Source organism: Barbus barbus (assembly GCF_936440315.1).
Source record: "Barbus barbus genome assembly, chromosome: 48".
NCBI classification, from domain to species: Eukaryota; Metazoa; Chordata; class Actinopteri; order Cypriniformes; family Cyprinidae; genus Barbus; species Barbus barbus.
In genome coordinates, this window is record NC_136726.1 from 23,303,200 (window position 1) to 23,320,362 (window position 17,163).

Here is a 17,163-nt window from a genome sequence, read left to right on the forward strand (position 1 = left end):
TGCGTTCTGACTCATCCCCACAAAACTCCCTAAGTCCCCGGGGGGACTGGCTAGAGGTGCGCGGGGAGGGAGGGAGGGAACGGAGACGTTATGTCGTGACGACATTAGGGGATTTACTTGAGAGCCCCGACTGCCTCTGATAAGAGAAAACGCCAATGAAATTTGGCTAGTGGATTTTGCATACCTGAGCCACTCCCCGTGCATACGGGTATAAAAGGGCGACAGGTGCATCCACTCATCAGGTTTTCCGCTGAGGAGCCGAGAACGTGTCCCTGGCAACCAGCGATGGTTCAAGATTGTGGCATGGGGACATAACGTCTCCGTTCCCTCCATCAGGGAACGAGGGTTACGTACGTAACCGAGACGTTCCCTATCTGTCGGTCACTACGAGTTATGTCGTGACGACATTAGGGGTCTATGGAAAGCGCCACAACCTGAACCCCTTCACGACCTTGTGGCATGCAGATGTTGACAAGCTAGCGCGTGACAGACAAATGCGATGCGAAGGTCGCAACCTTCCCGTCGCCCCAGCGCAAATTCGCTAACCTTGGCGCCCGCAGGGACCACTGAGTACATTGCTGCTGGAGATAGCCAAGCCGCTGTTCCTTTCCCCAGAAATCGGAAGGGATTTCGACCTCCTATGAAAGACTGCTTCAAGTCTTTCCTGTTTGTTGTTACAGCCCGGCAGTAACGACGGGGAAGCGAGCCTTCCGGAGAAGGGCGCTACGGAGGCCACACCCTGCCCGAAGGGAGGTAACGTGTGGAGTCACTGGTATGGACTGGCCCAAGCCTGGGGCAGTGCTACATACGCCTGGACCCTGGGGCAGATCCTACCTAGGAGAAGGGAGGAAGGCTGCCAGCAGGGTCTGACAGAGCTCTGTCAAAGGGAAGACACGGGTTTACCGTGAGGGAAACCGTACCGTGGATGAATACACATGTGGGATCACCCGAAGGGAATCAGGCCACACGGGCACCTAGCCGAGTACAGGGGCTGACCGGAGACCCGGGCAAGCTAACACCGGTACTGGGCCTGGCGTCAGACTGCTCCGCCCAGCCTGACTGCCGGGGGTGCTGGAGGAACTCCGCCAGGGTTCGCCGTCCGGGGAACTAACTGGAGGAGAGAATAGGCGCTCGTATCCCCGGGTAAGGGGGAATGGCGCAGCAAGCGTGACACCGGCCAACTCTTCCCGCCACTTACCTGTTACCCAACACACGGGAAGAGACTGGCTCAACGCGGAGACTGTAAAATCTCGCGAAGGTGTTCGGTGTCGCCCAGCCCGCAGCTCTACAGATGTCTGCCAAAGAGGCGCCGTGCGCCAGCGCATAGGAGGAGGCAACACTCCGTGTGGAGTGAGCCCTCACCCCGAGGGGGCACGGCTCGCCTTGGGATTGGTACGTCAAGGCGATGGCATCCACTATCCAGTGGGCCAACCTCTGCTTGGAGACCGCCTTCCCTTTCTGCTGACCTCCGTGGCAGACAAAGAGCTGCTCAGAGCTTCTGAAGCTCCGGGTGCGGTCCACGCATATGCGCAGCGCTCTTACGGGACACAGCAACGCCAAGGCTGGGTCTGCCTCCTCCGAGGGCAGTGCTTGCGGGTTCACCACCTGATCGCGGAAAGGCGTGGTGGGAACCTTAGGCACGTATCCAGGCCGGGGTCTCAGGACAACGTGAGAGTAGGCCGGCCCAAACACAAGGCACTCTTCGCTTACCGAAAATGCTTGAAGGTCCCCGACCCTCTTGATGGAAGTGAGCGCGGTCAGGAGCGCTGTCTTGGCCGACAGGACTTTCAGCTCGACTGAGTCCAGCGGCTCAAAGGGACCCCTCTGAAGTCCAGCCAGGACAATAGAGAGATCCCAGGAGGGCATCAGGGGTGGCCTAGGAGGATTTAACCTTCTGGCACCCCTCAGGAACCTCACGATGAGATCGTGCTTCCCCAGGGACCGGCCGTCCACTGCATCGTGATGGGCCGCAATAGCAGCCACGTACACTTTCAAGGTGGAGGGCGACAGCCCGCGCTCCAACCTCTCTTGCAGGAAAGAAAGCACCACTCCAATCGTGCATCTTCGGGGGTCCTCCCGCCGAGAAGAACACCAGTCCGCGAACAGACTCCACTTCAGCCTGTGGCAGGCCACTCAAGTCTGCCGCGTCCCATCCAGGAGCCGCACATGGCGGTTCCACAGACCTGGACGCGGGTGCCGTATGGTGCCGAGCCCCTGAGAAAGAAGGTCCTTCCTCAGAGGGATGCGCCAGGGAGGGGCTGTTGCGAGGAGGGTGAGTTCCGGAAATCAGGTCCGGGTGGGCCAATATGGCGCAACCAACAAGACCTGCTCCTCGTCCTCCCTGACCTTGCACAGTGTCTGTGCGATCAGGCTCACTGGGGGAAACGCATACTTGCGCAGAGCCCGAGGCCAGCTGTGTGCCAGTGCGTCCGTGCCGGGGGGGGGCCTCGGCCAGGGAGAAATACAGCTGGCAGTGGGAGGACTTGCGGGAAGCAAACAGGTCTACCTGAGCTTCCCCGAATCGACTCCAAATCAGCCGGATCGTCTCGGGATGGAGTCGCCATTCTCCGGGGAAGTGAGCTGTCGTGAGAGCGCGTCGGCTGCACGATTGAGCTCCCCCGGAATGTGGACGGCGCGCAGCGATTTGAGCTGTGACTGACTCCAGAGGAGGAGATGGCGGGCGAGCTGTGACATGCGGCGTGATCGTAGACCTCCCTGCCGGTTGATGTACGAAACAGCCGCAGTGTTGTCCGTGCGGACCAACACGTGAACTCAGGCAGTTCAGCACTGATTGGGCACGCTCGTCCGAGAGACGTGCCGTCATACTCACAGAGTCTAACTCCACACCGAGAAAAGAGATTCTCTGCACAGGGGAGAGCTTGCTCTTTTCCCAGTTGACCCGAAGCCCCAACTGGCTGAGGTGCCGGAGCACCAGGTCCCTGTGACCACCCAACTGTTCTCGCGATCGGGCCAGGATGAGCCAATCGTCGAGATAGTTGAGGATCCTGACGCCCACTTCCCGTAACGGGGCAAGGGCGCCCTTCGCCACCTTCGTGAAGGCACGGGGAGACAGGGAGAGCCCGAAGGGGAGGACCCTGTACTGCCATGCCCGCCCCTCGAACGCAAACCGTAGGAACGGCCTGTGTCGAGGGCGAATCGAGACATGAAAGTAAGCGTCCTTCAGGTCGATCGCTGCAAACCAATCCACGGAGTGAACTCATCTGCGTCAACATCTTGAACGGGAGCTTGTGTAGGGCCCGATTCAAGACTCGCAGGTCCAGGATTGGCCGGAGGCCACCGCCTTTCTTGGGCACGATGAAGTAGGGGCTGTAAAACCCCTGCCTCATCTCGGCTGGAGGGACCGGCTCGATTGCACCCTTTGCCAGAAGGACAGCAATCTCCTCGCGCAGGACAGGTGCATCTCGGACTGCCACCGAAGTCTCGAGGATGCCGCTGAACCTGGGCGGCCGCCTGTCGAACTGAATCGCATAGCCGAGTCGAACTGTGCGAATGAGCCAGCGAGACGGGCTGGGTAGCTTAAGCCACGCCCCCAGATACCGTGCAAGCGGCACCAAAGGCCCAATCGACGTGCCCGCAGTGGTGCAGCGAGGGGGAGTAAGGTTGGATGGAACAGAAGGCAGTGCGTTCTGACTCATCCCCACAAAACTCCCTAAGTCCCCGGGGGGACTGGCTAGAGGTGCGCGGGGAGGCATCGCGTCCCCAGACCGCACTCTCTTGGCCACTGGCAATATGGGTCCCGGGTGAGAGTGAGGAGGCATTGCGTCGCACACTGTCAGCCCGCAGACCTGGGAACCCGGAGGAAAGGGAAATTGCTCTTTCTTTGACAATGTGGGTACCACTGGCCCTTGAGCCAGTGGCGGAACAGAAACCACAGGATTCTCCACCCGGCCCTCCTCCGGGGGAAGGAGTGACGCTAGCCTCGTCGTCTCCTGGGAAAGAGCAAATTCCTCCATCTCCGGGTTGTGCGCGTCAGGGCCGCTTTGTCGTCTTCCTGGAGGACTTGGCGGCCGGCTGAGGCGCAGGGGGCGCCGCACTCCTGCGAGAGGCTCGACGCACCGGCCTAGGTGACGACTCAGCACGGGGCGGAGCAGCTCTGGAGGACGCAGGAGGGCGCCCACGGCGACCAGCAGACTGGGGCCTGGCCCTTGGGCCAGCGGTGGCAGCTGGAGCATCCCGCCGTTTAGGGAGGATGTGCTGAATTGCCTCCGTCTGCTTTTGTACTGCCGAGAATTGCTGGGCAAAACCCTCGACAGTGTCGCCAAATAGCCCCGTCTGGGAGATGGAGGCGTCGAGAAAGCGTACTTTGTCGACGTCCTTCATCTCGGCCAGATTGAGCCAGAGATGGCGCTCTTGGACCACTAACGTGGACATCGCCTACCCGAGGGACCGCGCCGTGACTTTCGTCGCCCGGAGAGCGAAGTCAGTCGCCGTGCGCAGCTCCTGCATCAACCCCGGGTCGGGACTACCCTCGTGCATTTGTTTTAGTGCCTTGGCCTGGTGAACTTGCAGGATGGCCATGGCATGCAGGGCAGAGGCGGCCTGGCCCGCAGCGCTGTAGGCCTTGGCGGCGAGTGCGGCCGTCAGCTTACAGGCTTTGGACGGGAGACGCGGACGATTCCTCCAGGTGGCGGCATTTTGCGGGCACAGGTGCACCGCAACCGCTCTCTCCACCTGGGGAATATCCACGTACCCCCTGGCCGCCCCGCCATCGAGGGTAGTGAGGACGGAGGAGGGAGACGAGCGGCTTCTGGCCGAGAAAGGGGCCGTCCACGACTTCGTCAGCTCCTCATGCACCTCCGGGAAGAAAGGCACCGGGGCAAAGTGCGGCCGCTGGTCGCGTTTTTGCGCCGATGAACCAATCATCCAGCCGCGAGGGCTCGGGACTGGGCGGTCTGTTGACCTCCAGCCCGATACTCACGGCTGCCCGGGCAAGCATGGCCGTCAGCTCTGGGTCCGGATCGGCAGTGGCGACAACACCCGAGGGGGGCAGCCCCGCCGATCGTTCATCCTCAGAGGACGAAGCCCATCCCCCGATGCCGCGATCGACATCTGATCCTCGGGCGGCGCACCGAATGAAATGCTGGCGGCCCCGTGAGGCGAACCAGCGAAATCACTCGGGAACCGGACGGAACAAGCGCTGCGGGAGGAGTAAGAGGTCCGTGGGGGCGTGCCCGGCAGAGAAGCTCTTACTGTCACCCTCAGATCTCCCAGAGCGCCAGCCGGCGGTCCTCTGCTCGAGCCAGAGAGACCGGGACGGGTGGCGGCAGAGGGTGCCAATCCTTTCAGAAAGGAAAGGCGAGAACGCAGCGTTGCCATGTTCATACGCCCACAACAGGCGCATGACTCATCCACAAACGCATCTTCAGCGTGCTGGATGCCCAGACACTGAAGACAACGCTCGTGACCGTCATCCGAGGACAGGAAGCGACCGCAACCAAGAGAACACGGACGGAACGGCATCTTTAAAAAGACGCGAACCGCCCAGTGTTTTAGAAATTTGCTCTTTCAGGTGAAGTGCCTAATCGCTGCTGCAGGGACACCGCTGTCTGCACCGTAACGCCACCCAGGAACAAACTTCGAGGCAGACGGCTTTGTGGAGATCTGATCTGTTTTGAAGATTTCTCATCCACTCGGCTCCGAAGCAAAAATCTGATGAGTGGATGCACCTGTCGCCCTTTTATACCCGTATGCACGGGGAGTGGCTCAGGTATGCAAAATCCACTAGCCAAATTTCATTGGCGTTTTCTCTTATCAGAGGCAGTCGGGGCTCTCAAGTAAATCCCCTAATGTCGTCACGACATAACTCGTAGTGACCGACAGATAGGGAACTATATTAACATTCATACCAATAACGATAACTATATTAGTGTTCATACAAATAACGATAACTATATTAGCGTTCATACCAATAACGATAACTATATTAGCGTTCATACCAATAACGATAACTATATTAGCGTTCATACCAATAACGATAACTATATTAACGTTCATACCAATAACGATAACTATATTAACATTCATACCAATAACGATAACTATATTAACATTCATACCAATAACGATAACTATATTAACATTCATACCCATTCATACCAATAACGATAACTATATTAGCGTTCATACCAATAACGATAACTATATTAGCGTTCATACCAATAACGATAACTATATTAGCGTTCATACCAATAACGATAACTATATTAGCGTTCATACCAATAACGATAACTATATTAGCGTTCACACCAATAACGATAACTATATTAACATTCACACCAATAACGATAACTATATTAGCATTCACACCAAAAATTATAACTATATTAACGTTCACCAATAGCGATAACTATATTAGCATTCACATAGAAAATTATAACTATTTTTGCATTCACACCAAAATTGATAACTATTATTAGTGTTCACACCAAAATGATAACTTCAACATTCACACCAATAGCGATAACTATATTAGCGTTCACACCAAAAATTATAACTATATGAGCGTTCACACCAATAACGATAACTATATTAGCGTTCACACCAAAAATGATAACTATGTTAGCGTTCACACCAATGACGATAACTATATGAGCGTTCACACCAATAACGATAACTATATTAGCGTTCACACCAATAACGATAACTATATTAGCGTTCACACCAATAACGATAACTATATTAGTGTTCACACCAAAAATGATAACTATATTAGCGTTCACACCAAGAATGATAACTATATTAGTGTTCACACCAAAAATGATAACTATATGAGCGTTCACAGCAATAACGATAACTATATTAGCGTTCACACCAATAACGATAACTACAGTATATGAGCGTTCACATAAAAAATTATAACTATTTTTGCGTTCACACCAAAATTGATAACTGTATTATTAGTGTTCACACCAAAATGGTAACTGTAAGCGTTCACACAAAAATGATAACTATATTAGCGTTCAGACCAAAAATGATAACTACTATATTAGCGTTCACACTAATATCAAAAACTATATTGATACCATTTATTAGCATTTACACAAAAAATTATATAACTTTATTAACATTCACACCAATAACAAAAATATGTATATGAGCGCTCACACCAATAACAATAATGAAATTAGCGTTTAAACTAATATAGTCATTGTTATAGTTATTGGTGTTCACACCAAAAACGATAACTATATTAGCGTTTACATCAAAGACGATAACTACTATATTAGCGTTCACACTAATATCAAAAACTATATTAGTGTTCAAACCAATAAAAATAATCATAACAATAAGTATATTAGCGTTTACACCAAAAATTATAACTATATTAGCGTTCACACCAAAAATGATAACTATATTAGCGTTCACACCGATAACGATAACTATATTAGTGTTCACACCAAAAATGATAACTATATTAGCGTTCACACCGATAACGATAACTATATTAGTGTTCACACCAAAAATGATAACTATATTAGCGTTCACACCAATAACGCTAACTATATTAGCGTTCACACCAATAACGATAACTATATTAGCGTTCACACCAATAACGATAACTACAGTATATGAGCGTTCACATAAAAAATTATAACTATTTTTGCGTTCACACCAAAATTGATAACTGTATTATTAGTGTTCACACCAAAATGGTAACTGTAAGCGTTCACACAAAAATGATAACTATATTAGCGTTCAGACCAAAAATGATAAGTACTATATTAGCGTTCACACTAATATCAAAAACTATATTGATACCATTTATTAGCATTTACACAAAAAATTATATAACTTTATTAACATTCACACCAATAACAAAAATATGTATATGAGCGCTCACACCAATAACAATAATGAAATTAGCGTTTAAACTAATATAGTCATTGTTATAGTTATTGGTGTTCACACCAAAAACGATAACTATATTAGCGTTTACATCAAAGACGATAACTACTATATTAGCGTTCACACTAATATCAAAAGCGATATTAGTGTTCAAACCAATAAAAATAATCATAACAATAAGTATATTAGCGTTTGCACCAAAAATTATAACTATATTAGCGTTCACACCAATAACGATAACTATATTAGCGTTCACACCAATAACGATAACTATATTAGCGTTCACACCAATAACGATAACTATATTAGCGTTCACACCAATAACGATAACTATAACAATAACTATATTGTCACGGTCTCTGGTAGATGAAACTCACTGAGAGCAGGAAATCCAATATAACAGTCTTTAATAGAAATCCACTTGGAAACAGACAGGGTAAACACTGGAATAATCCACTCAAACGTGTAACATAGACAATAACTGGCAAATGAAATGGGGAAAACTCAGGGCTTATAAACCCAGGGGCAAATGGGTTTATTAAATATGGGTTTATCCACTTTGGGACCAATTTGGACATTTTCACTTAGGGGTGTACTCACTTTTGTTGCCAGCGGTTTAGACATAAATGGCTGTGTGTTGAGTTATTTTGAGGGGACAGCAAATTTACACTGTTATACAAGCTGTACACTCACTACTTTACATTGTAGCAAAGTGTAATTTCTTCAGTGTTGTCGCATGAAAACATATAATAACATATTTACAAACATGTGAGGGGTGTACTCACTTCTGTGAGATACTGTATTAGGTTATAATGATAACTATATTAGCATCCATACCAAAATACAATATTTTAATCTTGCGCTGCAGTTTTGTCATCTTTATTTTTAAAAATGCTCCAGCTCTTCAAAGTTGGATGGATTCAGATTGGCTTTAAATTAAAAATAGTTTGGTAATGCACCTCTGTGTCGTTATGATTATAATTGCAGTGCGGACTTCCCTATTCTTACAGAATTAGAATGATTATTAAAAAGTTAGAGTTACAGTTATAGCCTTTAATGTAAACAGGCCTTTAATTGTGTGTGGAATAAAGTTAATCAATAAATCTGAATCTACAGCAGTTGTGTTCGCCAATCCGATCCGAGTGGGTTCTGAGAACGATCTTGCCATTTCTGAGCATGTTTCTGAGACTACAGCATAATTAATAATAAAGCAGCACGTGCCTCGGTCCTGTCACATCAAATGAAAGTTTGATGTCTTCCGCTGCGCTCTTACATAATGATCACGTGTCGCTCGATCTTTGTTCATAAACTCCATGAGCACAGAATCGTCTGATGCACCTGCAGTATTTATGACAGCGAGCGACACGTGACGACTCTGCAAAAACCTGCCAGGAATTAAAACACTGCATGTGAACTACACACTCCATTAACTCTTCATGAGAACCTCGTCTTTTTCTCATCTACTGATTCTTTTCTCCAAAATACATCTTTATCTAATCACTGATGTCTCAATATGTTTATTCATATTTAATATATACATAAACGTAAATACACATAAACTAGAGTTCAAACGTCTGGGGTGAGTAAGAATTTAATGTTTCTGAAAGTCTCTTCTGCTCAGAAAGGCTGCATTTGAATGATCAAAAATAAGTGTTAAAATAAGTGTTTTCTATGTGAATATGTGTTAAACTGTAATGTATTTCTGTGATCTGCAGCTGTATTTCCATCATCATTACTGCAGTCTTCAGTGTCACATGATCTTCAGAAATCAAAATAATACACTGATTTACTGCTCAACAAACATTTCTGATTATTATCAATGTTGAACACAGTTGTGCTGCTCAATATTTTGGTGGAAAATGTGATACATTGCCATTGAGTCTAGACTAAGATTAATATATATATATATATATATATATATATATATATATGGTAACACTTTAGAACAAGGAACACTTATTAACTATTAACTACGACTTTTCCCTCAATAAACTCCTAATTTTCTGCTTATTAATAGTTAGTAAGGTAGTTGTTAAATTTAGGTATTGTGTAGGATTAGGGATGTAGAATAAGGCATTAATATGTGCTTAATTACTACTAATAAATGGCTAATATTCCATTAATATGCATGCTAATTAGCAACTAGTTAAGAGACCCTAAAATTAAGTCTTATATATATATATATATATATATATATACTGTATATATGCAGTATTTTATATATATGCTACACTGGCGGTCAAATGTGTTAAATAATTAAGATTTTTATTTATTTATTGTAAGAATTATGAATTTATTTGATCAAAAATACAGTAAAATAATAATATTATGAAATATTACATTTAAAATAGTGGTTGTCCATAAAATATATTTTAAAATATAATGTATTTCTGTGATCTGCAGCTGTATTTCCAGCATCATTACTCCAGTCTTCAGTGTCACATGATCTTCAGAAATCATTATAATATACTGATTTACAGCTTAATTATTATCAGTTATTATATTTTTGTGGAAACTGTGATACTTTTCCAGGATTATTTGAAGAATACACACTTAAAGAACAGAATTTATTTGAAACATAAATAATTTGTAGTAAGTATAAATTTCTTTACTGTCATTTAAATCAATTTAATGCAAGTTTGTCAAATAAAAGTATTAATTTATATGTATATATATTATTCTTACTCTAGAATCAATGGTAATGTATCACATTTTCCACAAATATATTGTGCAGCACAACTGTGTTCAGCATTGATAATAATCAGAAATGGTTTTTTTAGCAGCAAATCAGTATATTATTATGATTTCTGAAGACCAATAGAAGGGCACAGTGTGCCAGTCATTCATTAAATGTTAATGATTTTTACTTCTGTATTGTGTTATATTTTGATGTTAGTAAATGGTGTTAAAAATTGCTCTGCGTATAATGAGCCGGTGGGTTTACGGTGTGGTGGGCCGCTCTGTGCCAGAAAGTCCAGGGCCACTTTTTAGGCCCAGTCTGCCTTTCATCTGAGAGGAATACACGAGAACGAGAAGAATAAATAAATAGTCAAAATAAAATCCCAGACGTACCGAACAAGCGTCGATGGAACAGGAACTTGCCGGCGATGAGGCCCGTGATGATGGCGAGGATCCACATCAGGACCTTGAGGACGTTCCATCCTCCTCCGGGATATTTATTGACCACGAACGAGAAGCAGTTTCCCACCACGATCATGTGCGCTTGTGTCTGGCTGTGAGACACCGGGTCCTCGGCGAAGACCAGGAAGTTGAAGAAGGTGACCAGGTAGGCCACCACCAGACGAGACCAGGGGTGCTGGAAGTAATAGCGGAAGCGGGCGTTGATCTCCATCCGTCTGAGGACGCCCAGACACCGCCCGCCTGAAACACAGCACTTTTTACTTTAATTTACTTTACTTTTAGTCATTTATCAAAAGCGACTTACAAATAAGAAAAAGTAACTAAAACTAAAAGTTAAAACTCTTTAAATACTATATACACACATTTAAGAAAATAAAGAAATTACATAAAATTGACAAATGCATACAACAACATTTCAATAATAAATATATAAATGAAAAAAATAAACTAAAAACAATTCAAAATATTAAAACAACAACTTAATTACACACAGTAAGAAATGGTTATAAAAACTGAAACAGAAGTGAAACAAGTTGTAGGAAAGAGGAAAAATAAAATAAAATAAAAAGTGATACTTATATACTTATATTGATACTTATAGCACAGAGACGCTTAAGCCTTTCACAGCTCGATGAATCATTAGCCACTCAAACTCATGTTCCTCCAAACCCGTAGGTTTGCAGTGGAACACAAAAGAGACACTTTATGGTACTTTTTAAAGTGTATTTTTCCTGCTCACTGTTGGTTTTCAGTGTATGTTAATGAGCAGCATGAACATTTGGTGAATCGTCTTATTTTGTGCTCCACAGAAGGAAGTTCAGGGATCCGAACTAAGAATTTAGACAGCATAATTATTAAGGTTAACTAAAACTGAAACCATAACATTAAAAAAAAAAAATAATAATAAAAAATAAGCAGAATTATGGACACCAGTTTCCACCTAAAATAAATAAAAAGGTAATTGCTACTGTTTATCTCACAATTCTGACTATTTGTCCCGACAATTGCAAGTTTATAGTTCACAATTCTGAGAAAAGTTGTCAGATAAAAAGTCGCAATTAACTTTTTTTATTTTATTTAGTGCCAGAAGCAGGCATCCAAATGATAAAAATAAAAAAAAGAAGAAGAAAAAAAGTATATTATAATATAAAAAAATATATATTTTATTTTGTCTATTTGTCAAAGCAATATTTCTCTTTTTCATTTATTTCAAAATAACAATAAATTAATAAAAAGTAGACATTTAAAACTAATACAAAATAAACACACACAAAAAAATTACTTAACTAAAATGAAAGTGAAAATAGAAATGATAAAATTACAACCTGATATTTCTTATTAAAAATATTTAGGTCACATTTCGCCTCATAATTAATTATTTAAATAAATTTAATTATATAGTTTAATAAAAAATAAAAAAACAAAGTCTACACACTAAGAAAGCTCAGAGCCCAATGTATTGTGTTAATATGGAATTGATTTTTAAAAAGGAATTGATTTCAAGTGTTTATCTGACTTATTTTGCATTGCTTGAAGGAAATATCCATAAAATCATCAGTACCTTTCCTGTTTTTTTTCTACAGTTTATTTTTAGGAGCATAAACATTTCTGCAGTTCTTTCTTTTGATTGTGTTGTGAAAAATGACCTGCACCTGTTCTCAGTTTCATCTGATTCAGATAAAATAGTCTGGAATGATAGAAACCAGGAGTTCATTAAATCTGGACTAGATCTGGTAAAGACATGTCACACACACACACACACACACACACACACACTAATGTTCACAGCAACGGCCCAAAATATCTGACATGAGCATGTGTGATGACGCAAGTGTTCTGGAATAACCCACTGCTCAGAAACCATGTGCTGCTGGACCCATTTAACCTGTGTGTGTGTGTGTGTCTGTCTGTCTGTCTGTCTGTCTGTCTATCTATCTATCTATCTATCTATCTATCTATCTATCATCTTGTTTACATTCATGGCTTTCAGTGCAACACTGGAACCCTTCCCTTTAATGATCACATGTCAAAACAATCAATCTCAGCAAAAAATAAGCAGATGATTTCACTGCACGACGCACGCATGTTACACACACACACACACACACACACACACACACACACACACAGAGACACAGACACACAGACAGACACAGAGAGAGAGAGACACAGACACACACAGAGACACAGAGAGAGACACAGACACACACAGAGACACAGACACACACACACACACAGAGAGACACAGACACAGAGACACAGACAGACAGACACAGATATGAGTCTCTTACGCAGACAGTCGTGGAAAGATTCCGAGGCCATCGCCGCGTTTGCGCTCCTCCTTCAGCGATGAACCGCGGCGCGTCGCTCAGAAACAAAACACAGACAGACCTCTCTCTCTCTCTCTCTCTCTCTCTCTCTCTCAATTCAATTCAGAAAGCTTTATTGGCATGACAAAAACATACATTTTGTATTACCAAAGCATTAAAACAACATAGAAAATGATTTAGAATTTCTGAACATTTAGTAAAGCCTAGAGAAAATAATAGTAATAATGAAACTAAATAAAGGCATTATTATATAAACACATGGCTAGATATAGCAACAACAACAAAAAATGCTAATAGTGTTAATAAAATAATATTAATAAAATAAATAAAGAATTATAATAATAAATAAAAGATTATACTACAGTCATCATGTACTGAACTTAGAAAACTGAACACTGTATAGATGATATAGATGTGTGTAGCTGTAATGTGTGTGTGTTTGTGCTGTGAGTGAGTGTGTGTGTGTGTGTGTGTGTGTGTGTGTGTGAGTGTGTGTGTGTTTGTGCTGTGTGTGTGTGTGTGTGTGTGTGTGTGTGTGTGTGTGTGTGTGTGTGTGTGTGTGAGTGTGTGTTTGTGCTGTGAGTGAGTGTGTGTTTATTGGCTGTTTGTTTCTCTCTGGCTGTCTCTCAGGAGATGACAAGATGCTACAAATCTTGCAGCTATATTACAACATTTGGCTTCTTCACCAAGAATGAAACCGAGTTTTTGAGTTGGATTACAGGTGCTAAATTGGGGGAATATTGTATTAATTTTGTGGTAGTAGTGGTCTCTGATATCTTTATATTTTGTGCATTCTGTGAGGAAGTGCAGCTCCGTCTCCGTCACTCCCAGGATGCAGTGCGAGCAGAGTCTGTCCTCACGAGAGAGCCAGGTCTGTCTGCGGCCCGTCTCTACGGCCAGACTGTGTTCACTGAGTCTGTACATCGTCAGTGTTTTCCTGAGTCTCACATCACTCACGGCGCTCAGGTAGATCGCAACAGTGGATTCTCCATTTAGGGCCCAATAACATTCCAGTTTGTGCTGGTTTTTAATGCTGTTTGTCCAATGGGTGATGTACTTGTCTTTTTCTGTGTTTATAATGTGTGTGAGTGTGTGTGTGTCTCCTGAGGCTGGCTGATCTCTGTGTGTGTGAGTGTGTGTGTGTCCTGAGGCTGGCTGATCTCTGTGTGTGTGTGTGAGTGTGTGTGTGTCCTGAGGCTGGCTGATCTCTGTGTGTGTGAGTGTGTGTGTGCTGAGGCTGGCTGATCTCTGTGTGTGTGAGTGTGTGTGTGCTGAGGCTGGCTGATCTCTGTGTGTGTGAGTGTGTGTGTGCTGAGGCTGGCTGATCTCTGTGTGTGTGTGTGTCCTGAGGCTGGCTGATCTCTGTGTGTGTGAGTGTGTGTGTGTCCTGAGGCTGGCTGATCTCTGTGTGTGTGAGTGTGTGTGTGTCCTGAGGCTGGCTGATCTCTGTGCGTGTGTGTCCTGGGGCTGGCTGATCTCTGTGTGTGTGAGTGTGTGTGTGCTGAGGCTGGCTGATCTCTGTGTGTGTGTGTCCTGAGGCTGGCTGATCTCTGTGTGTGTGAGTGTGTGTGTGTGTCCTGAGGCTGGCTGATCTCTGTGTGTGTGAGTGTGTGTGTGTCCTGAGGCTGGCTGATCTCTGTGTGTGTGAGTGTGTGTGTGTCCTGAGGCTGGCTGATCTCTGTGTGTGTGAGTGTGTGTGTGCTGAGGCTGGCTGATCTCTGTGTGTGTGTGTCCTGAGGCTGGCTGATCTCTGTGTGTGTGAGTGTGTGTGTGTCCTGAGGCTGGCTGATCTCTGTGTGTGTGAGTGTGTGTGTGTGTCCTGAGGCTGGCTGATCTCTGTGTGTGTGAGTGTGTGTGTGTGTCCTGAGGCTGGCTGATCTCTGTGTGTGTGAGTGTGTGTGTGTCCTGAGGCTGGCTGATCTCTGTGTGTGTGAGTGTGTGTGTGCTGAGGCTGGCTGATCTCTGTGTGTGTGTGTCCTGAGGCTGGCTGATCTCTGTGTGTGTGAGTGTGTGTGTGTGTCCTGAGGCTGGCTGATCTCTGTGTGTGTGAGTGTGTGTGTGTCCTGAGGCTGGCTGATCTCTGTGTGTGTGAGCTCAGTCAGTCTCAGCACCAGCTGAAGGAGGGGACTCTTACTTACGCTCAGCTCTTGGTGTTTTAGGGCTTTGTAATGGTATGTGTTGGGGTCACTTGTTTTTAGGTGTTTCCAGAATTTCAGGGCTCTTTTTTGAATGTTTAGAAGCAGAGGGTATTGGCCTAATTCTGCTCTGCATCCGTTGTTTGGAGTATTTCTTTGGACTTTGAGTATTCTTTTACAGAAATTTAAATGTAGAGTTTCGATCGGGTGTTTTTCCCAATTTAAGAAGTCAAATTTTATAGAAGGACCCCACACTTCACTGCCATATAAAACAATTGGTTCAATTATAGATTTGAAAAGTTTGAGCCAGATTTGGATTGGGTTGTTGATTTTAATGGATCTTTTTATGGCATAGAAAGCCCTTTGAGCTTTCTCTTTGAGTTCATTCACAGCCAAAGCAAAGTTACCGGTTGGAGTTATTTTCAGGCTGAGGTAAGAGTATGTTTTTGTGGTTTCAATGGTTCTGTGTGATAGTGTGAATGTGTGTGTTGGTCCCTGAGATCTGGAGCGTTTCTGGAACATCATTACTCTAGTTTTTTGGAGGTTGACCGTCAGGGCCCAGGTCTGACAGTAATCCTCCAGCAGATTCAGGCTGTCCTGAAGCCCCTCTTCAGTGGGCGACAGGAGGACCAGGTCATCTGCGTAGAGAAGACACTTTATCTCTGTGTCGTGTAGAGTGAGACCTTGAAAGGGGGCGTGTTCTAATGTGTTGGCCAATTGGTTGATGTAGATGTTGAAGAGGGCGGGGCTTAAACTGCATCCCTGTCTCACTCCACGCCCCTGGGGGAAGAATTCGGTTCTTTGGTTCCCAATTTTAACCGCACAATGGCTGGCTGTGTACATTGATTTGATCAAATCATAGAATTTTCCCCCTATTCCACTGTCGATAAGTGTTAGGTATAGTCCTTCATGCCAGATTGAATCGAAAATTGAAGCTTTGCTCTGTGTGTTTCAGCATCTCGTTCAGGATGCTGTCGACGCCACAGGCTTTCTTCGGCTCAAGGACCCCTAATTTATTATAGTGTATAAAGAAAACAAAGCCTATTTTTAGGACCATAAATATTTTTGCAATTCTTTTGATTTTGTTGTGGGCTGATTCTGTTATTTTAGTATTATAAACATCTGTTGTTTTAGTATTACTGATATTTTGAATTAGATTGTATTTTTAAAATGCTTTTAATATTTTCTGTTTTTATTTTCTTTAAAGTATGAAATGAAATATACTTTATTGTCTCCAAAGGGGAAATTTGTGATGCATTAGAAATTAAAACAATATTCATACACACTATGCACTCACAAAGGTACAAAAAGTATATTATTATTATTATGATTATATTGCAAAAGACATTTAATATTGAGAAAATGGTATTAATGAACTGAATTGATCTGAAACTCTTCTGTAGGGCTGCTTTACAGCTGGAATGTATTTAATGAATTATGCAACATGAACACATTATTTTACTGCATGCATATATTAATGTTCAACCTTCTGCTAATTGATTAAAAAACAAAAGCGACAGAAGATATTTTATAAAGACATTATGCATTTCAAATGAAGAATATGAAGATTAAGATAGGAGAACAAAAATGTATAGTTAGCCTATATACATGAAGGTATGAGATTTGGATTCTTACACACAGTACCAATGAATGTGAGGTTGTTTGATGTCTGCGCATGCGCAGTGCGGAGG

The 17,163-nt window shown here is 44.2% G+C and overlaps 1 protein-coding gene across 1 annotated transcript in view; it reads right to left on the minus strand.

Moving 5' to 3' along the window:
- Window positions 1-13,427, minus strand: part of tmem117 (transmembrane protein 117) — a 78,573-nt gene extending 65,146 nt beyond the window's left edge. The window contains exons 1-2 of the mRNA XM_079412107.1: window positions 13,299-13,427; window positions 10,939-11,247 (exon numbers count right to left, since the gene is read on the minus strand). Coding sequence (XP_079268233.1) covers window positions 10,939-11,247; window positions 13,299-13,329 — 340 coding nt within the window. The 5' untranslated portion in view covers window positions 13,330-13,427. The remainder of the gene's footprint in view (window positions 1-10,938; window positions 11,248-13,298) is intronic.
- Window positions 13,428-17,163: the final 3,736 nt, after the last annotated feature.